Below are 23,215 nucleotides of genomic sequence, written 5' to 3'. Positions count from 1 at the left end.
AGAAACAATTATTAATTGAAGAAAAAAATTATTCTAAAATGAGACATTTTCTTTTTGAAATTTTTTATATCCACCCCACTTAGAAATAAATGGATCTCTTTTAAATCTTTAGAAATATGTATAATATGCGACAACATGATTAGTCAAATAAAAATTATGACAGAAAAAAAATACAAAAATGATGCTGTTGTAAATGTTCAATTGCAACTAGCACATCGAAAACACGCTTTCTATTAAATGGAGAGAGATATGTATATAAAAATCGAAGTTCTTCAATTACAATAAGTCAATAATTGAGGAGACAAGTAATTAGCGCGGCATGAATGAAAAGTTTAAAACTTCGTATCTTTAAAAAAAATATGGATAAATTATCTGGAAAACCAGTTTTAAATTTAGTAGCAATGTAGATTCGAAATAAAATAAAAAAAACAATTATTCATACATATTAATAAATAGTTAGGTGACTTGGTCTCTCATATTTACTGAAAAGAAGTCTCTGCTCTTAATATAATGAGCTGTTGGCATGAAAGCCGGGATGGAGGCTTAAAGTGGCCCCAAGAAAGCACATCAAGTCATCAGTTCGAGATGTATCGTTTATCGACTTCAGTGTCTAAGAATGAAGACTAGAACTAGGGTGTTTTTAAGTTCATCAAGTTTCTTGGTAAACTCAAGTCTAAAACATGTTAAATCAATTTTAAATAACGAATTTGAATTGTTGAAATCCGCCTACTTTATGAGTGATGCGTCTACATATGAAAATTTTAAGCATTCAAATTAATTTAGTATAAAGTCAATCGGTCAAAATTAGAAGGTTAATAAATTAATTTTAATGCGTTCATTTTTTTAACGTTTTTTGACCGCTTGACTTTATAATAAATTAATTTAAATGCTTAAAATTTTCACATGTAGACATATCACTTGTGAGATAGGCGGGTACTAACAATTCAGATTCTTAGTCACCACATGTAGACATATCACATGTAGACATTTTCACATGGTCAACCCGACACTCAGTCACGGTCCTTCTCAGACAAATCAGTACGGGAGCTCAGTTCTTAGTCACCAATGTATATGGGCCGTCCGAGGATGCTCTAAAACCGCAGTTTATTGATGAGCTAAGATCTCTGTTGCCTCGAGTTGCCGTCCCATGGATCCTTGCTGGCGATTTCAACTTAACACGCTGGCTGACGGACCGATCAACCAATATGGGAAGTTTCAATCTAATGGATCTTTTCAATCAGTTTATTACTGATTCAGGGGTGATAGACGTACCACTGCGGAACCGGGCTTACACCTGGTCCAGTAAGCGGCCCCAACCAGTTTTCTCAAAACTGGATCGGATCTTCACATCTCCAGAATGGACAAACAGCTATCCGATAATTCTGCTCGAGGCACTAGAAGTGATGGTCTTTGATCATACACCTATAATGCTAACTTGCAAGGGCATCCACCAACAACAGCGCCACTTTCAGTTTGAATCATTTTGGTTCAAATACCAATGCCCGAAACTCATGGTTCAACAGCTTTGGGCTGACAACACCAACAACCTGGACAACCCAATTCAGAATTTCCATCATAGAACAAAACTCTTACACCGTGCACTAAAACTGTGGCAAGCAGAGGCGTTTGGAGCAATGGAGAAGCAGCTCCAAGTTTGCAAAGATTCCATCTTGTTCTTTGATAAAATAGAAGAGCACCGCCACTTATCAAATCAAGAATTCAGAATGAGAATCTCAATCCGTGAAAGAGCATTCCATCTTGCTAATAACATTGAGCTCAAATGGAAACAACGCTCAAGATGTAGATGGATCGCGGAAGGAGATCGTAACACTCGTTTCTTTCACAGCTTTGCTTCCTCAAGATTGAGGCGAAACCTAATCTTAGAGATTCAGCATGAGGGTCGCACTACCTCTGATCAGCAAGAGATCAAGGAAATCTTTTCCACCACCATGAAAGATATCCTTGGAGTCAGTATTTCGGCCTTACCCTTTGATGCAACCACACTCTCTCCATCCAATCCCGACCTTTCACAACTTCAGTTACCTTTCACATATGCTGAAATCAGAACAGCAGTTGTGCAATTAGCAAATCACAAGGCATCGGGGCCTGATGGGCTCCCGAACGAGTTCATTAAGAACTACTGGTCAGAGGTAAAAGATGAGGTGTGTCAGATTTTGAACGAATTCTATGAGAACAGGTTGGACCTGATGCCTTTCAACGAAGCCAGGATTATCATGATCCCCAAAACTGATTCACCTCATACCACAAGTGATTTTAGACCGATAAGTGTTTTGAATCTAATCCCAAAGCTCATCTCTAAAGTCCTCTCCAATAGACTTAGACGAGTGCTTCCGGATCTGATTTCTGGCAACCAAACGGCTTTCGTACACGGTCGTCAAATTTCTGAAAACTTTGTTACCACAAGGGAGCTGCTTCATCATATCTCGCATGGGGGAAAACCAGCTGTCTTCTCAAAAATCGATTTCAAAAAGGCCTTTGATACAATCGATTGGTCCTTTCTAAGATCGGTTATGATTGCCCGAGGCTTCCCAATTCGATGGGTGGAATGGATTTCTAACATCTGGACCACCTCTTCTTCTCGAATTTTCATCAATGGTGAACCTTCGGCTCCTTTCTTTCACAAGCGAGGCCTCCGCCAAGGAGACCCGCTATCTCCAATGTTATTCAACATTGCAGTGGATGTATTCCAACGAATGATCCAAGTTGCTAACTCCCTCCTCCAATTGCCGCTCTCAAACAAGATTGATGATGCTATCATAGCTTTACAATATGCCGATGATACGGCAATTATTGCGAATGCGGATATCTCAACTTTAATCTCCCTCAAACTTGTATTACGGTTGTTTACTTTGATCTCGGGTTTGCAGGTTAATTACACAAAGAGTACATTCATTCCATTGAATATTGCAGTGGAGAACTTGGCTTGGGTCAAAGCTGTTATGGGGTGCTCTCAAACATCATTCCCTATGTTATACTTAGGCATGCCGCTTACAATTAAAAAGCCAACAAGAGATCTCTTCGTGCCACTGATTGAGAGAATTGAAAAGAGGCTGCAAGGTTGGCAATCTAAACTTCTTAGTAGAGGGGGCCGGTTGCAGTTGGTCCAGTCGGTGTTATCGACAATTCCTATCTACTTCATGATTTGCTTTGTTCTTCCAAAATGGGTTATAGCCCGTATTGACATAACTAGAAGGTCTTTCTTATGGGGCAGATTGGGTTCTGCTAATCGAGCTATCCCACTGTGCAATTGGAGCTTGGTATGCTTACCTAGAGAATGGGGGGGGCTTGGCCTATCGGATCTGTACTTAAGGAACATTGCTCTCCTCTTGCGGTGGTGGTGGAAACTATACAAGGAGCCGCAATCCATGTGGTCAGTAATGATGGTAAAAATCAGGTGGCAAGGGGCATTCTCACCAGGTCCTCTGACGTGGTCAAAGCAGGGCTCCTTTTTCTGGTTGCAGCTTCATTCCATCAAATTCATCTTTGATTGGTCAACGGTATGGGTAATCGGCAATGGGTATACTATCTCATTCTGGTATGATTGTTGGGGAAAGAATGTCTTAGCTCAATCGGGGTCTAGACAACTACATCATAAAATTAGCCTTAGAGATGCAGCTAATTCAGCTCTGTGGACCACCATGCAAATAAGCCAACCAACACCTACTTTCAATGACTCATCCGATGATCTGAGATGGAGATGGACATCTCAGGGGGTTTACAGTGCCAAATCCTCTTATTCCAGCCTCATGGCAGGTGGACATCTCAAATGACAATTCTCAAAAATTTGGGAATTTTCAATTCCGCCTACTGTTAAAATATTTATCTATCTTCTTCTACAAGGGAAATTGTTAACGGGCGAGGTAATGCAAAAAAGAAACTTCAATTGCACTTACAATTGTGTTATCTGTGATGATTGTGAATTGGAAACGGGCCTGCACCTGTTTTTTTGTTGCTCATACTCAAGGGCAATATGGGATAAATTGGAGGTGTATGCTGGTACGACTCTACTGGTACAAGCTGATTCAGTCACAGAGGTTTGGATCAGATCGGCCAGTCAGTTCAGAGGCAATGCTAGAGCAAGGCATCGATGGAGAATACTCTTCTCGGTTGTGTGTTGGTTCATTTGGAGACAGCGAAATTCCAAAATCTTTGAAGACAAACTACCCCCGGTGGATGTGCTCACTTATTGGATTATCCATGAGGCAACGTTATGGGAGAATAATTGTAGTAGTAAGAAGGAGAAAGATAGGTTATTGCTTTAAAATCAATACCTAATTACTCTGGTTGTTGCAGGGCTAGTTTTTTTTTTTTTTTTTTTTTTTTTTTTTTTTTCTGGTTTTGCTGGCACTGATTAGTTCAGTCAAGCTACCTTTTGTGTTGTTCAATTTGAACCCTGTAATGATGTTGCTTTATTAATATAATACCTGACAGCCACTGTCCGGTTTCTTCAAAAAAAAAAACAATTCAGATTCGTCATTTAAAACTGATTTAATGGATTTTAGATTTGAGTTCACCAATGAAGAACACCCTAGTTCTATTCTAAGAATGAAAATATATATACTGATAGAGTGGGGTTAAGGACCTATGCATAGCGCAAATTGATTCACACAATGGATTCAATTTGTTGATTTGAAAGTCCTAACAATCAATCCAAACTGTTTAATGTAATTTATAATAATAATTGATGATGGTGATGGTGATGATAGTAATAGTAACGACGGATGGGATCATATTTTTTTATGTCTAACAGTATCTGAAGCCAAAAAGGGTTAATTAACTTAAGGTAGTGCTACAGCTACACGTCTCCATTATCATATTCCTACTCTGTTTTAAAATATTTTTGAAAGCAATAGCTATTAGCTAATGGTCCCATGAATTTAGTTTCTGGGTGGCCGAAAAGAAACAACTAATTATAATACAAGGTACTGAAAAAGACCCGACAAACTAAAATGAGGCCTCTACTAAGTAATTGAAAAGATGCATGAATCCGGATGTTGGTTAGTCACTCGCTACTTTCACATTGGTCCACACCGGCCACAAAAAATCAGACTAGAGACATTTTTCCCTCCATAAATTCTCTATATGGATTATGTCATGGCCTCATGGGTGTTTTTCAATTTACTTATTTTATTTTCTTCATTAAGGTTCACGAAACAGATGGAATTTGTGTGACTTACAAATTTTTTCAAACATCATAATTGGCAGAGTTATATTTGGTAAAAATTTAGGAGTACAATTAATTGGAAAATTGAGATCGAGAGGTTGAATAAGTAAATGTTATGTAATTTAATTTTATAAAGAAGAGTAATAATATAATTTTTTATAAAAAATAATTTTCAAAAGACAAAAATGAAAAACTTTAATTTATAGGCGGTGATTGGCACCCCTTTGCTTATACATTCTTCCGCCTCAGTTAAAGTACTAAATAGCATGTCGAAATTAAGTTAAAAAATAAATGAATAAATAACCAATAACAAAAAAACAAACTCAACCAGTCATTATCCCCCTCATTGAAAAATTCCCTATTACATTAACACTAGTGACTAGACACAGTTTTGATAATTTTCTACAGAACTTTATATTAATTGAGGCTTTCAAGCTGCATTTTAGCTGGATATGAGTGACATAATTTAATTTATTTTGAGTAAATGTTGTAGGTCAAGTCACTAAATTATATAATATCTACAAATAATTACTTCTAAGTTTCGAACCTGCGACCTCTCACATAGATGATATTGTCTTTGCCACTAGACTAAAAGCTGATTCTCAATGACCTTAAGCATTTTCTTAATTTTCTTTTTCAGGTCACACGAGTAAATACTAAATCACTTTAGGCTATGCTCCAATTGAAGGAACGCGGAGGGAGAGAAAGTGAAATTCGTTGTGCAAAGGAGAACTTCATCGCAGACCGCTCGGTCAGAGCAAATCCACCTGCTCCAGAAAGGAGAAAACAGAGAGGAAGTGGAGGGAAACAATTACTTTTCGGAGGAGAGACAAGATGAACACTGTATACGTTTTTGGTCAAATCCTTCACCTCCAAACAAGGGTGTAAGTTCACTGTTCGGAGGGGAGACTCACCCATGAAACTCTTCCTTCATTTTCCATTAATGAACTTTTACGTCCGTTTCGTGGAGCACAGTCTTAATATATCAATATTTTATATTAGTAAAATCAATAATTCAAGTTGTATTGAGTAAAAAAAATGTTATACATAGAATAAAATATCAAGAAGACAAGAACTACAATATTTATGGTTGGTAACATGGAACAACCTACTGACGCAGGAGATGCTTATTATAAGAGGCTACAATGTGCCGCAGGGGTGCGCGCTATGCAATTCAACGGAGGTAGAAACTTGTGATCACATGTTGTGGAATTGCCCTTATGCAAAAGCGGTCTGGGGAGGCCTGATGGCCGAATTCAACTTGACATATAGACCTCTTCGTGACATGAAGCTGGGGGATATTTGGCTATACATCAGATTGTCACTACATGGACATTTGAAGCGCACATGGGATACGGTATGGGCGGCAGGAGCATGGGGTATTTGGCACGAAAGAAACAAGAAGCTATTTACAGACAAGAGAAAGACCACCCGAAATGGTTATCGCGAGCGCATCACTAGAAATTAATGATTGGACACAACTTTCTTAAATCTTGTAAAACGAGCTTAGCTAGTAAAAAAATCACTGTTTTTGGATGGTCCAAAATTTTCAGATCAAGTGATTTTCAATAAATCTAAAAAAATAGTAAAAAAATTTCAAAAAATGTAAAATTTGGTCTCCAAACACATATTAATATGGAGAACAAGATGAACGGTTCGGATCGACCGTTAGGATTTGAAAACTCAAATATAGAGCCGTAGCACAGTAACAACCCGTGATATGCATAGTACCATAGACTCACTCAATAGATAAAATGGGAGGGGGGAGGGGGTAAACTACTATACAAGCTAGCTATGTAATTATTTTTTCATATAATATATTTGTTAGTTTGACACTTGCCAGCTAACCATAAAAAAAAACAAAAAAAAAACTACAATTTGATTTTAAAATTTTAAAAAACTATATAACTATTTTATTTTTATTTTGTGGCTTGGAAGTTAGAAACCTCAAATACTTTTAATTTGACAAAGAGAAAACACAAACGGAACAACGGTTCTCGGCGCGGTCGGGTAAATAATTTAACAGAGTAGTATTTACTTCATGCAGCGCACAAACCATATCAGCACTGTTTTGATTCTAGAGTCTGTGCGCTGCTTGAAGCCAAAACTGATCTGTTAAAATATGTACCTTGGTTGGTTGTCTTCCTAGTTCCTACCCTTTCGCAAGTGTTTGCACTTTCGCGAAAAGCAACCTTTCTTTCTCCTTCGCACGCTCTCAGCTCATCACTCTGCGAACTCTTAAAATCTCACAAATTAACCCTTTTTTTTTTAAAGTAGGTAGAAAGGTTCTTTCTAATCATGCTCTCTGATGTTCTACTTCTCAGGTACTTGTTCTTCTTCTCTATTTTTTCCCGCTCTCGGTTGCTTCTTTAGGCTAATCGCTTCCCTCTTAGGTTGGTTTTTAGGTTTTGCGTTAAATATTGCGTATGTGGTTTTACTTTTCTTGTAAAAGCGACTCCAAAAATAATTATAAATAATATTAAAACTAGGTAAAAAAAAGAGAGAGAAAAATGGAATTCCTAATTTTAGTTATTTCTCTGTGACTAAATTTTCTTACTTTTAGATTTTTTGATTCAATATTATGTTCTATTCTGGGTTTTCAAGAGTATTTCGGGCAATTTATTTTTATAAAATTATGGGTGCTCTATTTTCGAAATAAAAATAGGCATGTAAAGCAAGAAATTCAATTTTTGGTATTTTCATTCTGCTAATAGAATTCCATTGTTAGTACTAATTTTTGGTGATGCCATCTCTTCTCTGAGTATATAATATGAGCATTATTCAATTCTGAAGATAGAATTCATAGTGAATTTTTATTTATTATACAGCCTTTTAGATGCAGAAGGACATTGAAGAGAAGTGCCATAAACTGGCACAATTATCTCAGAAAGCTTGTGAAATAGCAACAAAATTGGATGACGATCTGACGGATAGGCTTTGTCTAATGGATTTGAATTTTTATTCATTCGATGGACTCGGAAGGCTGTATAATGATCTCGGCAAAGCATGCGACGTCTCTAAACTTGCCAAGGTAATTGTGCTGTTTCTTTTCATTTTTCTTTTCCAGTTTCTTATGTTACTGATTGGAAAAACTTGCCAAGGTATAAAATACTCTAATTATTATTCTCTTCTTGTGGATAGTTATCTGGCAAGTGTGTTGATTTGGCCAAAAAGTTTGCTGAGGAGGTGTCAACTGATTGGTTGGGCATGGATATTGGTCCAATTGATGAAGAGTCAGTGAGGAGCACTTGTGAGAATATTGAGCCTCAAATCAACCTCAATGAAAATGAACAAGGGCTTGAGGAATTTGCAATATCTGCAGTTTCAAATGATAATTTAGAATCTGCCGATGCAAATATTGCCTCTGACCAAGAATCTGAAATAAAAACCCCATTAGGTATGTGTTTGTTATTATTGATTTGCAAATCATAGCTGAGATTTTCTGTGCTTGTTATTGCTATGTGTGTTTTCTTGAGGTAACTAACTCTCAACTGATGTTATTGGGGTTTAATTAAGGCAAAAAAATAATAAATAGAAAAATGGATTTGGAAATGAAAGAGCAACTAGCTGAAGACATTTTTATATTAACTTTACTTTTTTACATGTTATCCAAAAGAGAAACAGAAACCTAAGTTTTGAGGTAAAATTGAATTTAATTGATGAGATTGATTGCTTAAATAAATTTGTTTTCAGCCAAACTATAAAATTGAGGTATTGGGGGCATAATTAGAGATGATTTTCAAATTGGTGACCTGGTGCCTAATATGTTGTATTTCTAGGGTAACGACTCTATGTGGATTTAGGAATTGACATGCTTAGTATCAAGCTTGATGTTTTTTTTTTTTTTTACTTTTGTCCTTTTTCCATTTTTTTTTCTGTAGATAATTTGGTTATTGGCCAAAAGGCTGCATTGCAAGATAAAGTCACAGATGCTATGCTGTACTCGCAAGCCAGTGAGGACGTGATCCATGGTACAGCAATGTCGTATTACTTTTTTTCTTTTGCATTTTTTGCATCGTATATAATTTGACATTCCAAATTTCATAATTTGGAAAATTAGAAACTTGTGGTTTTGTCCCTGAGTTTCATTCTGCTATGATTTGGTTCTTTTGTTGTAATTCTGGGATCAAACCTACATATACCCAGAGTATAATGCAACAACTGTTCTGTAGTTATTCTTTTTTTATTTCTATGCATTACAAAAATGAAAAATGATAATGAATCATACCTTAAATACATTAAGTTATCTTGCTGGAAAGAATTGAACAATTATGCAGTTCAGGTAAAAATGGTGCTTTGATTTGGCCAAAATTTGGGAATTGTTAATTTGGGATTGAACAATTATGCAGTTCACCAGATGCTTGACTTCTTACTCTATTGCAGTATTACCATATTAAAAATATTTGCCAAAATTTTATCAGGGTATCTAGATGCATTGTCGGAAGTTAGCAAATCTAATGATGACAGCACCAGTGTGGTTTCCGATGACAAGACAGATGAAATCACAGCTCAGAATGTCGGTTTATCCACCATTCCAGATATATTTGCACATTGTATGTGTTTTGTTCCCCTTAATTACTATAGGTCTTTTGCTTCAGATAGCTTCTGTAGAATAGTTATTATTTTCTGGTAGTTTATGTTTTCTTGAGGCTATCCTGTCCAATAGGGTTTAGTGAAGGGACTTAAAAGGGAGTTCTTCGTAACACTGGTAGGAAGCTAAACTGTCTCATACCTCACTAAAATAGGATGGTTAAACCCAAAAAAAAAAGATTTTCACGAGGTATAACTAGACACTCCGATTTATCTGTTACAAACTGAACCATGGTTGATGTGGTGCCGATTAAAACACATGGTACCTATGTGTTCCATTACTTCTAATGGTTTTTACATTATTATGTAACTTTTAATGATTAGCATCGGTTTGGCTTTATATCTTGGCCAGATGCTTGACTTCTTACAGTATTGCACTACTGCTATATTTTAAATATTTACCAAAATTTGAGCAGGGCCTAGTGACAAGCTGGATGATTTCACAGAAGAGTCTTTTGATTTGTTCCTTTCTGAGATAGATCATTGTATGCGTTTTGTTCCCTTTTTCTTTTGCTGTAGTTAATTTCTGGAGGACAATAATTATTTCACGGTATTTTCTATCTTCTTGAGTCTTTGTCGAATCAAATAGGGTTTAGTTAAGGGACTAAAAAGTGAGTTCACATTAAAGCTAAACTGGCTCATACCTCACTAAAATAGAATTTGCTAAATCCAACAAAAAATAAAAAAGATTCTTACAAGGTATAACCAGGCTGAACCATGGATAATGTTGTACCGATTAAAACACATGGTACCTACGCGTTCCACTACTTCTAATGGTTATTAAAATATTATTTAACTTCTAATCGTGAACATAAGTTTGGGTCTAAGTTGGCCAGATGCTTGACTTCTTAGTTCGTACTGTATTGCTCTATTGCACTATTGCTATATGTTTAAATATTTACCAAAATTTTATCAGGGAATCTAGATGCATTCCCAGAAGGTAGAAAATCTCATGATGGCAACTTCAGTGTGGCTTTCGATTCATTACCCGATTGTATGTGTTTTGTTTCCAGTAATTAATATTGCTTTTTTGCTGCAGTTAACTTCTGTAGAACAGTTATTATTTTACGGTATTTATCTTGAGGCTATGTTGAGTCCTATAGGGTTTAGTCAAGGTACTAAAAAGTGAGTTCCCCTTGACACCAGTAGAGCCTAAACTGGCTCATAACTCGCTAAAATTGAATGACTAAATCCAACAAAAGAGAATTTTACAAGGTATAACCAGACATTCTCATTTATCTGTTGCAGAGTGAACCATGGATAAATTACCCTTCAATTTGATAATATTGACTGGGTACTATTCTGATTCGCATTAGCTGATTAAAACAAGTTCTAGCTAAGGAGTTTCTTCCATTAGAAACCCTGCAAGATAATGACATGTCTTCTAATATGCTATCTCCACATGGCCATTTCGCACATTTGGTGTGCATAATATTCCACTAACTTTTTTTGTTTTCACGTCAGAATTTATCTGTAAAAGCTATCATTGTTGCCTTTTGCTCAATCTCTTTTGAAATATATTTAAAAAACAAAGAATACATTATTGATAATTAAATAATAAATATTATATATGAAATATCTTTTTGTTCAAACAAATTGCAGGTTTTGAGGTTATAGAAGAAGCCCTACTACATGACAGAACATCTAATATGTCATCTTCAAAAGTTGATGCTGTACCAATCAAAGCACAAGGTACCTTCCTATTCCTCTACTTTTAATGGTTTTGTGTGTAACTTCATTAGCTTGAGTTTGTCCCGACATCCTTTGTAATATATGAAAAGCAAAGAATGCTGAAATTTGTCTGTTGTTTGTCTGTCATTACTGTATTGCTACTCTTTTTTTTAACTTCTACAAAAATTTAATCAGTGGATCCTAATGCATTGGCGGAAGTTAGCAAATCTCATGATGTGACCTCTCCTGTGGGTCCCGGTGACAAGACAGATGAAACCACAGCAGAGGCTGACAATTTAGTTAACTTTTCGAAGCCACTTGAATTTGGTACGTGTTTTGTTCCCCTTAATTATTATAGGGCCCGTTCAGCATTGGCTCATAGAATAATAAAGGAGGAACCTAGTTGTAAAAAGCAGGGGTCTGACTGCAAAAGTTTAAAACCCAATTCCACTCAATTATTTTCTTGTTTGGCGGGAATGGGCCGTAGGGTTTTTTTTTTTTTTTTTTTTTTGCCTAAGTTAAAATTCCATGTAGAACAGTTAATATTTCATGTTATTTTATGTCTGCTTGAGGTTAGGTGAAATCCAAATAGGGTTTTGTCAAGTCACCAAATAGTGAGTTCCCCTTAATACAAGATAGAAAGCTAAATTGGCTCATACCTAAGAACTAGTCTTTGATCTAGTGACAAAGGCACAGGTCCACTGATGTGGGAGATCACGGGTTTGAAACCCTGATTAGGGGTCCTTTATGGACAATTAAATGGAAGTTGGTAGGTTAGACCTCCACCTTTCTGTATCAAAAAAACTGTCTCATACCTCACTAAAATAGAAAGCAAAATCCAATGAACATGATTATTTTGAGGTATAACTAGATACTCCCATTTATGTTATACACGGAACCATGTATAAATTACCCTTCAATTTGAGATCATTTATTAGGTATCTGCATTCCCTGATCAAGCCAACCAAACTTGGGAATTTTTCTAACAACCTATTACCTAAAATTTTGAGATTTGGCATTTGACTCTCAAATGTATGTATCTATTTAAGTAGTAGGTTTTCCCCCTCTTTGGTATGTTATTATTGTGTTTTTCATGATGCAGGAGGTTTTGAGGATGTAGATCTAAAGGATGACTGGGAAGATGATGTCGATTATGATCTTGACTTGGTTTCCTATTATGAATCCATTAAGAAACCTTCCAAGGTAATGGCACTGGTTAGGCTGTCATATATTCCGAAATTTTATTTATACCCTTTCAAAAAAAAAAAAAAAAAAAACACCCCCAAAATGGGGAATTCCATATTTAACCGGCCGCTAAGCCAATTTATGGGGGGTTTAGGCCGCTAAGACAATTTTTGTGGCCCATTTATGGGGGCCGCAGATTGGTTTAGAGAAAACTTAAATTTATTCAATATTACAGTGCATTTTTTGTGCTTTTGGGGGTCCTCTAAGTCAATCTGCAGCCTCTCATAAATGAGCCGCAGATTGGCTTAGCGGCCAGGGTAAATGTGGAATTCCTCCATTTTTGGGGTGTTTGGGTTTTTTTTTTATTCTTTTAATAAAAATTTCGGTCATATATTAGTATCAAATCCTAACGTTTTATAGGTCAAAATAATGTATTGACTTGGGTATACTTTGCTTTTGGTAGAAAAAGTTGGCAGCTAAATTTTTCTCAAGGTGGCGATCCTTGAAATCCTGTCCGGGCGAAGTTGCACACAAATCAGATACAAATTCTGTTGATTCAGATTGGGAGATATTGTAAATCTTATTCAAGTCAATACTGAAGATCAAAGAAAAAGAAACCCGAGTGTTTACTAGGAGAACAAATAGTGTAAAAGGCAGCTTCCTTTAGCATTTTTTTACGTTGATTTCTAAGATTAATAATGTAATTGCGGTTTGTTTTAGTTTTTTCCTAATAAAGTTTGAGTTACCTTTCAGCTCTGTCTTTGAGAAATAGAGTTCTCGGATCTATAATATAGTAAAATGAAAGTTAATCTGGCATAAATGTTGTTGCTGGTACCAGTGTCTGCTGAGCACAAGTTGAGATCTAGTGGGTTCCTTTGGTTCAATTTGGATGAAGATGTACTAGAATCTCCATAAAATTTCTTGCTAAGGAATCATTCGGATGTACCTGGGGAGGTATGTTTGATATTATTCTGATAATTTTATTAACAAGGACCGGACATCAAATAATGCAGAATTTTAAGCGTAATATGATACACAATTTAGTGTTCCCTGGACAAATTATATTATGTTTTTGCAATAAAAAGAGGTTTTCTAACTGCAAAGCAATTATTTAAAACACAACATATTTGCCACCTAAAATTTAGGCAATTATTTAAAGCACTACTTACCTCCGGTCCCCTATTTAGAGTGAAAAAAAGTGCCGTGTTGTATCGTGCTCTAACTAATATGTTGTGATTTTAGTCTCATTTTGTATTGTGTTGTGACTAAATTAATTTTTTATGTAGTGTGTCATGACGTGACCAAAATATGAAGGGGTGGTTATAACACATGAATAGTCATGATGTGCTGAAATATGCCGTGATTAAACGTGACTCACGTGTAAGGGTAGATCCAATGTATACTAGAGTATCCGATTAGTTAATGAATTTAAATCTGATTAACTATTTTAAATTCGATTTGCTATATTTTTGCCCCCTCCCCTGACAAAAATCCTAGATCTACCCCGACTTACGTGATTCGTGTGACCATTTAATCATAATTTAAGTTAGTTTATTCAAGATTCACTATTTGGTCAAGATCTGACGGTTCTAATTAATTACATGTGACCACGTGTCGTACCGTGCCGTCACTAGATCTTTCGCGTACCGTATCGTGTCTAATTTTCTAAACATAATTATGACACAAATAATCATGGTACGTAATCAACACAAGTGTTGTTCCATTCCGTATCATAACCGTACCGTTCTATAATGAAACCATCTCTGCCGTGCTATTTTTCTCACTCTACCCTACTTCATAAAAGAACAAATAAAATTCTGAAAGCATCCGAGTCAACACATTAAATCATGTCGCACGTGTATGGTGCCAGTTGTGGATTTTGACGTGAATGGAATCAGAAGCTTATATATATGATGTGTTAAAGTTTGGTCTAAAGCAAGAGCAAGCCACTTAGCTACTATTTATTTAGTTCTAAGACTGGTCAAATCAAAGGTTCTATAATGGTCCCACTCCCACAAAAGATTGTTCAATGTTCTGGCATTCTGGCTAAATGCTACATTCAACTGCCGATAAATAATAATAACTGTTAGATTAATTTGTTCATAACCTTTTGAATTCTCTGTTCGGGTACCAATTTATTAATAGCGAGTCCTATTCAAAGGTTCTAAAACGGGTCACTAAAAGTTTCATAATCATCATATAACTACAAATTTATACCCATAAAGATATTGCCGAAATTTTTATTTATACCCTTTCAAAATATAAAGATAAACCAAAACACCACAAATTATGAGGAATTCCACATCTATCCGGACCGTCAAGTCAATCTGCAGCCTCTAATGGAGCCACAGATTGGTTTAGAGGCCTCTCAAAACTTAAACATATTTAATATTACAGTGAATTTTTTGGACTTTTAGGAGCCGCAAGCCAATAATCAGCGCCCTCCATGAATGGAGCCGCAGATTGGTTTGACGACCTGGGTAGATGTGAAATTCTCCCAAAATCAGAGTGTTTTGGTTTATTTTTTTATTTTTATTATGGTATAAATAAAAAATTCGGAAGATACTGAGCTTTCATCATATTTATTCGATCTGATCTGACGGCTCATGTATTTTCATAATTCTTTTCTTGTTTGTAATTGAATGTCTTTAATGTGTCTAAAAATATAAAATGGCATAAAAGTAACAAATAACTCTTGTGTGTTTCTCTACTGTATGCCTAAATTTGTAAATGCAATATTTTTATTGAAATTTTCTTATTCTGAAATTCTAACTTTTAATATATTTTTTTTCTGATACGAAGATTGGAAACAACCTTAATTAATTTATTTATTAAAATGCTTCTGAACTCTATATATGCAAAAACACACAAGTAATTAATTTAAAATGCAGTGGAGGAGAGGAAAAAGAAAGAAAACTTGAGAGAAATTAACTAAATATGTAATGGATTTAGGAGCACATTTACCCCGATAACAAAAGATGTTTCTTTTTGCTTCATTTATTTCTCAATGAATTTCATACTATTTTTTTTACTGTTTTTTATGCGTAAAAAATTAATTGATCTAAATTTAATTAACAATTCGGAAAAAATTGATTTTCTACCTATTTAGAAAAATTAGTAAAACAATTCTAAAAAAATGTAAAAATTGATGTGCAATTATATTTTCATATGGAAATCATATTTAACTGTTTGGATCGACTGTTTGAACTTTATAATTATTATATCAACATTTGTAACTAATTTGTAGTTACGATGCAATGAGTATGAGATCTAAGCTACTGACCAACTAACTTGGAATTAATTGAATATATAACTTAAGCTTGAACAACCTTGAATTATTAAATTTTTGGTCTAAAGCTTCTATGAACGGTATGGTCTAAAAAGTGCAATAAACAAGACAACAAGTATGAATAAAATAATAACAAGTCTCAAAATGTAAATAATAATTAAAGTACAAATTTTTAATTTTAATTTTACGAACATTAAAATTGCAAAGAAAGTAAAAATTTGGTGAGGCAAACCATCGATTTTTAGGGGTGTCAATGGTACGGATTATGGTACGAATAAATTGATACATATATAATTTAATACAAAATATAACAAATAAATATGCATATATATTATATACATCATGTATCTAATATCACAAAATATAAAAAACTATCACTTTTTGTTTCATTCATAATTTTTTATCCCTTTATTTTAAAAGATATAAATTATTATAAAATAAAATGATAAAATATTATATAAATAATTCTTTTTTATAAACCACTAATAAAAATTATATAAAATATTAGATAAATTAATTTATCCTAAATTACTAAATAAAAATTATATAAAATGTAATAAAATCAATTTCAAAATGTTATATGTATAGATGAAAAATTATTACATGTAATTTTATATTTATTAATTATCTTGTAAAATATTGAATATGAAATAACTTTTACCTATATTCTTATTTAATAAATTACCATAATATTTTTCTTATCCATATTTCATACCGATAACCAATAAACTAACGAATAAAAACTTTACTCATATCCATCATATCCACTTTATAGAATATGATCCAGATCATATATCTTCTCCATGTATATGGAGATGGTGATTTATATTGTTATAATTTTTTTCTAGAAGGATGGAGAAGCAGAGAAGTTTGAAGAGTGCAAGGTGGCTTACAAGTTATATATATAGAAAGAAGAGGAGAGGTTGGAGCTAGTTGGGTGTCTTTAAATAAAGCTTTAAATTGTGTGTAAATGAGGAGCTTTGATGGATACACTCATGCGCCATATATGGGAAATGGAAGAGGGGGAGGTTTTTGTTTCTCCAAGGAAAAAAAATATTCTGTCGGTCCTCACATCCTTTCTCCATTTTTGAACTCCAAACAGTCGATCCGATCCACTCAACATGATCTCCATATTAAAATGTGTTTGGAGACCAAATTTTATATTTTTTGGAAATTTTTTACTATTTTTTTAGATAGGTACAAAATCATTGTTTTTTGGATGGTCATAATCTTATGAAAAACAGTGATTTTAACATATCTAAAAAAACAATAAAACTGTGTTTGGAGACCAAATTTTATATATTTTTTAAAAAATTTACTATTTTTTTAGATAGGTGACAAAATCACTGTTTTTGGATGGTCATAATCTTCTGGAAAACAGTGATTTTGCATGAGTTTAATTAGTGGTTGTTATGATGCTTAATTAGGAGGGGATTCAGAATTTATCATAGTTAGAGATAATTTTTTTATGATTTTTTTTTTTTTTTGCCTTTTTGGTTATTATGTTGTTAATAATGCATTTCAGGAAGGTGATATAATCGCTTATCGCCTTGTGGAGACCTCTGGTCGACAGAAGCTGAGGCTTAACAATTTAATCTTTACTAAGGAGTTGGTGTTCGGCAACGATTCTATGGATTAAGAATGGAGGATGAGTGAATAAAAAATGTATTTTGCTATAAGAATAAACATAAAGACCAAATTACCCTCAATATCTTTTTTTGACATATAGTGATATAACTTCTTCTGTTATTATAATATAATTTGATTAATGTAATGTAATTAGATATAATCTCATCGAAGTTAATTATATTTTAATTAACAAAAAAAACTGAACAGAGTCAAAGAGACATTAATCAAAATCAAGGAACTCCATTTGTTTGTGCATAGACCCCTTGAGACCCTTCCAAGTCTTTTTCTGCCTTCTCAGCCTGCTTCAATAAGAAAGTATTCACATAAATCTGTGTACAAAATCTGGTACAGAATCCGTGTATTTTCACTGGTACAAAATAAAGTTCTCATATAATACAACCAGCCAAATTTTAAAAAGAATTATTAAATTGCAATATACATTATAAAATGCACACAAATTCATAAATTGATACCTAGCTGAACTAGTTCACAAACTGACGAGCAAGCTAAGTCCTATAACTTAAACTTGTTAATTATGAACCGAACTTATGGCGAATGAGTTAGACTTCATCTTGATCCAGTAACAAACAAACTATTAACAAATAAATCAGCTGTAAGTCAGGGTTCAACCACGAGCATTTATTTTTGTGCCAGTCCTCAAGTTACCTCCGCTCCCCTACTTCATAAAATGACAAATAAAATTCTGAAAGCATCCAAGTCAACACATTAAATCAAGGTCGCACGTGTATGGTGCCACTTGTGGATTTTGACGTGAATGGAATCAGAAGCTTATATGATGTGTTAAAGTTTGGTCTAAAGCAAGCTACTAATTTGCTACTTTTTGTTCAGTTCTAAGACTGGTCAAATCAAAGGTTTTATAATGGGGATCGAATCGTCTGTCTTCCTGGGCTCCCCGAGTTACTGCAGAGTGTGTCTCATTTTAATTCTAAATTCTAAACTATTTTAATCCTAAACTCTTTAAGAGTTACCGGGTCCACCCGCAGTGACTCTAAGAGCAGGAGATTTGATTTCTTTATAATGCTCCCACAAAAGATTAATTGTTCAATGTTCAGGCTACATTCAACTGCGGCTAAAATGGGTCGCTAAAGGTTTCATAGTGATCATATGGAATAATGTTTAGGTCGCATTTAACTACAAATTTATACCCATGAAGATATATTGCCGAAATATTTATTTATATCCTTTAAAAAAATAACAAAATAAACCAAAACACCTCAAATTATGGAAAATTCTACATCACCCGGGCTGCCAAAATATCGATCGTTGTATGTCTACCGCTGATAGAAAACTTAAAATGAATTTTTGAGGTACTAAACGATATTTTTTTGCAATTCTGATTCTTTCGGATGCCCAAGGATTTTTCCGGGCAAAATCTGGATCTGTCTTGTCCCCCCCTCTTTCCGAATTGTGGTCATACGTGCAAATCCGACTTTTTTAGCCAAAGTTATGACTGTTTAAATTTTAAAAAAAAATATTGCTTCTGTGCAAAAACACCAACAACACACTAATGCTTTATGCCTGGCTTAACGATGACAAAAGTGCATCGATACCTCGTTACCAAAACATCGATGACGCATCCATGCTCTCTAAACGGCCATAACTTTATTATTGCCAAAACATCGATGACGTCAAAATATCGATAACGCACCCATATAGATTAGTCGTAACCAGTATTAGTTTTTTTCAAAAGCCTAAGAAATTATTCAAGAATTATCCATATAATTATTTTAAAATGCATTTATTATTTATTTTGTGTGTTTGTTTATTTTTTTTAATGAATTATAATTCCATTTATTATTCAAAGATCATTCAAACTATCTATGATTGTTCAATATATGTCATTTACACAATAATTATTATTTTTTTCAAAATTCAAAGAAATATAGTGCAATGGGGTTTTAAGAGTGCAAAATAAAAAAAAAATTTAAGTTGCAAAAAAAAAAAAAATCTCTAAGTCGCAGAAAAATTCTGCCACTTGAATATTTTTAAATTTGTTTTCAAAAGTTTGATTATTTTTATTAAAATATATTAAAAAAAGAGTAAAAATAAAAATGTCGGAACGAACCGAATAACAATGATTCGAATCCTTTATCGTATTAAAAAAAAAAAATCCACCTTTCTAATACTTCACATATTTCATACAATTCCAAAAAAGAAATTCATTTGGAGCTAGTGCTCGACAGCACATAGTTCACTTTAATTTGTTGTTAATAGGAAAAAAAAAAAAAAAAATGAATTGAGGGACATTAAGAATCACGTGTCCTGAAAAATCTTATGTTGTCTTATGTGCGCCGATATTCATCCCCAAATCGCTTTCGGGCGACAGGAGGGTTGCTCCACTAAAACAAAAGGAACGATCTGCAAAAATAATAAAGTGGCGCATGCTATTTACAAATTAAATCTCGTTCAAACTTGAGATAGAATTTCAAGCTATTAAAATTAACATGATTTTTGTTTTAATATTTCATATTTGAATATGATTGAAGAGAGGTTAGAGACCCAATATGAAATATTGGTGCATGTTTAAGGATCCTTGCATCAGGATAGGATTTAAGAAGTAGAATTAGGGTGTATTTAAGGGAAGGAGTTCACCTGCTCCCCGGGTGCAGGAAAATCCTGCCCTCTCAGTCACTGTTAGGTGGGGCTGGTCATTGTTAATTTTTGAATTGGAGGCCCACCGACAGTGACTCTGGGGGCAGAGGATTTGGTCTCGTACTTAAGTTCATAAAAAAACTTTGGAGTGTTCACCTATGCAAATATTTATTGGATTAATTGACTTCAAACGATAAATCTGAAATGCTGATCAAACCAATCTACTTCATGAGTGATGTATTTATATACAACATTTATGAGTTTTTGAATTAATGTAGTATAAAGTCAAGTGTTAAAAAAAAATTATAAGTTTTGGAATTAATTTTAATCTAGTTGATCGTTTTTATATTTAAATAATAGATCCTAGCTAATTGTACAATTAATATTAATTGTTAAAAAATATAAATAATTACATGTTAATGATTGATATTAATTGTACAATTATCTTTAGATGCAGAATGAACGGAGAATTATTACAGAAATAAGGGCTGAAAAGTTCGAATCCGTAACTATAGAGTATACATAGAGTAGAACCAGAGTGTTTCTAAGTTCACCAACTATTTTTGTAAACTCAACTCTAAAATCTATTTGATTGATTTTAAATGACGAACCGATAAACTGAACTCTAAAATCTATTAGATTGGTTTTAAATGACAAATCCGAACCTTTGAAACCTTCTATTTTACGAGTAATGCATCTGTATGCAAAAAAATTGAACTTTCAAATTTATTTAGTATAAAGTCAAGCGGTCAAAATAAAATGTTTATAAATTAATTTCAATACATTCATTTTAAAATAAAATGTTTATAAATTAATTTCAATACATTCATTTTTTGAATATTTTTGACCACTTGACTCTATATAAAATTAATTTGAAAATTCATTTTTTTTGTATGTAGATACATCTCTTATAAAGTAGAAGAGTTTCAACCATTTGAGTTCTTAATTTAAAATCAATCTAATATATTTTATGTTGAAGCAGACTAAAAAGTAAAGAAAGGAAAAAAAGAAAAGAAAGTAGGATCTAGAAAATTGGAGGGAGGTTCGTTCTATAAAACCAACCCTCCTTTCCCTGTAAGAATAATTCGTGTAAGAAATAAAGAAAAAAAGTGTGTGTGTGAGTGTGGAGGACGTAGGTACCAAGTTGGTAATTATGTGTTCAATTCTTTATGTGTGAATTTCCGCTATTCAAATTGTTACATTTTTATAGTTAAATTCACAAAGAAATTCACTCAACTTAAGCACCCTAATTATTCTACTCCTATACTATATATGGAAGCATGTATTTTATGATTTTGGGTCAACATTAATTAAGGTCTTTGCGTCCTTATCCGCATGATGAACACGCCTTATTCCTTGTGACTTAAATGGCCGTCACTTTATCTTAGCTAGCACCCAGATGGCAATGCACTACAGCTAGAATTCGAGATATCTTTGACCACCCCACTATATCTTACTTACCATCATTGAATTAATTTAGTTAATTATAAAAAAAAAAATATAATTAATGTGTCAATTAGATCAACTACGTAGCCTCCTATATAAACCATGCAGATACAACACAATCTCTCCACACCAAACAGAAATGGCTTGCCTCTTTTCTCTTCTGTTTATCATATATTTCAGTTTGTTAATGTCATGTTTCCTAACTTCAGCTGGTAGCACTATAGTTAATAATAATACATTTCATGAGAGATTTGAAAACTGGGTGGTTGAACATGGGAAAAATTACTTAAGCACTGCAGAGAGGCAGTACCGATTGGAGGTGTTTGCTGATAATGTGAAATTTATTGACAAATTTAACCGTGAGAACAAATATGGATATACACTTTCTATTAACCATTTTGCCGATCTGACAAGAGAAGAGTTTTCAGCCAAGTACACCGGAGCGACTCCATCCTCACCATCATTGCGCCCGTCAAATCATCAACTGAACCTAACATCAGTACCATCATCTATGGATTGGAGATCTAGAGGTGCAGTAACTGATATCAAGGAACAAGGAAGGTGTGGTAAGTTACAATTAATTGTTTTCAATTTTTCGTACATTCAATATATCTCTAATATGTGCCAAATACTATATATATATATATATATATATATCAACTTATTAATACATGTTTGAACTGATATGCACACAGGATCATGCTGGGCATTCGCGGCAGTTGCAGCAACAGAAGGGATTGTGAAAATAAAGACTGGAGAGTTAGTATCTCTATCTGAGCAAGAGTTGATAGATTGTGTTACTACAAGTTCCGGATGCGATGGCGGTTGGTCTGACAAGGCATTTGAATTCATTGTATCCAACGGTGGCATTGCTTCAGAGGCTGAATATCCCTACAAAAAAGTTCAAGGCAAGTGCCATGCAAATAAAATCATGCATAATAATAATAATGCAGCTGCATTAAGAGGTTATGGCACAGTACCTAGGAAAAATGAGACAATGCTCATGGCAGCTGTTGCTCAGCAACCAGTGGTGGTTTACTTTGATAGTAGAGGCAGTAGCTTTCAGTTCTACAGTGGAGATGGAATCTACGACGGGCCTTGCGGGGTTAAACTCGATCACGCAATGACTATAGTTGGTTATGGAGAGAATAATGGAGGAAAAAAATATTGGATTGCAAAGAATTCGTGGGGAACGTCGTGGGGCGATAAGGGATATATGTATATTGCAAAGGATGTCAGTAAAAAATCAGGCATGTGTGGTCTTGCCATTCATGCATACTATCCGATCATTTAAGGGATCTAATTAATAATTAAAATGTTAGATATTTGACTAAATAAGCAGATAATTAATTTACATAATTGTGACACACGTACTTGTATAACCTAAATTTATCTATATTTGCGTACATATGATAATTACTATTCTTGGTTGATGGATGCTTTATTTATTTACAATGTTTTTTCATGTGTGTGTGTGTGTGACTTAGTAAAATTTGGTGCCACATATTGATAAGATATATATAGTTCGTTCAATTTAATAATGCTTTTGAAATAATCTAGCTAAATCGAGAATAATAAGAAGTATATCAATCTAGATGCATGCATGC

At 34.0% G+C, this 23,215-nt stretch overlaps 2 protein-coding genes across 3 annotated transcripts; both read left to right on the top strand.

The window, feature by feature from the left end:
• The first annotated feature begins 7,363 nt into the window (after positions 1–7,363).
• Positions 7,364–13,383, top strand: LOC144568536 (uncharacterized). Of its 2 annotated transcripts, none has more exons than XM_078318898.1 (11): positions 7,364–7,509; positions 8,014–8,216; positions 8,327–8,582; positions 9,067–9,156; positions 9,607–9,738; positions 10,192–10,260; positions 10,692–10,769; positions 11,378–11,467; positions 11,642–11,773; positions 12,549–12,649; positions 13,095–13,383. In XM_078318898.1, the coding sequence occupies exons 2-11, from the start codon at positions 8,022–8,024 to the stop codon at positions 13,206–13,208; spliced, it is 1,257 nt and encodes a 418-aa protein (XP_078175024.1). In that variant the 5' UTR covers positions 7,364–7,509; positions 8,014–8,021; the 3' UTR covers positions 13,209–13,383. The 2 variants fall into 2 exon arrangements, with proteins under 2 accessions (XP_078175024.1, XP_078175025.1); XM_078318899.1 differs by having other exon boundaries at positions 7,381–7,509; positions 8,022–8,216.
• Positions 13,384–21,751: 8,368 nt separating this feature from the next.
• LOC144568352 (fruit bromelain-like) lies at positions 21,752–22,957 on the top strand. Its single transcript, XM_078318671.1, has 2 exons — positions 21,752–22,174; positions 22,304–22,957. The coding sequence occupies exons 1-2, from the start codon at positions 21,796–21,798 to the stop codon at positions 22,900–22,902; spliced, it is 978 nt and encodes a 325-aa protein (XP_078174797.1). The 5' UTR covers positions 21,752–21,795; the 3' UTR covers positions 22,903–22,957.
• The last annotated feature ends 258 nt before the right edge of the window (positions 22,958–23,215 follow it).

Source organism: Carex rostrata, chromosome 17 (assembly GCF_964058835.1).
Source record: "Carex rostrata chromosome 17, lpCarRost1.2, whole genome shotgun sequence".
Taxonomy (NCBI): domain Eukaryota; kingdom Viridiplantae; phylum Streptophyta; class Magnoliopsida; order Poales; family Cyperaceae; genus Carex; species Carex rostrata.
This window is presented reverse-complemented; position numbering and strand designations above follow the sequence as displayed.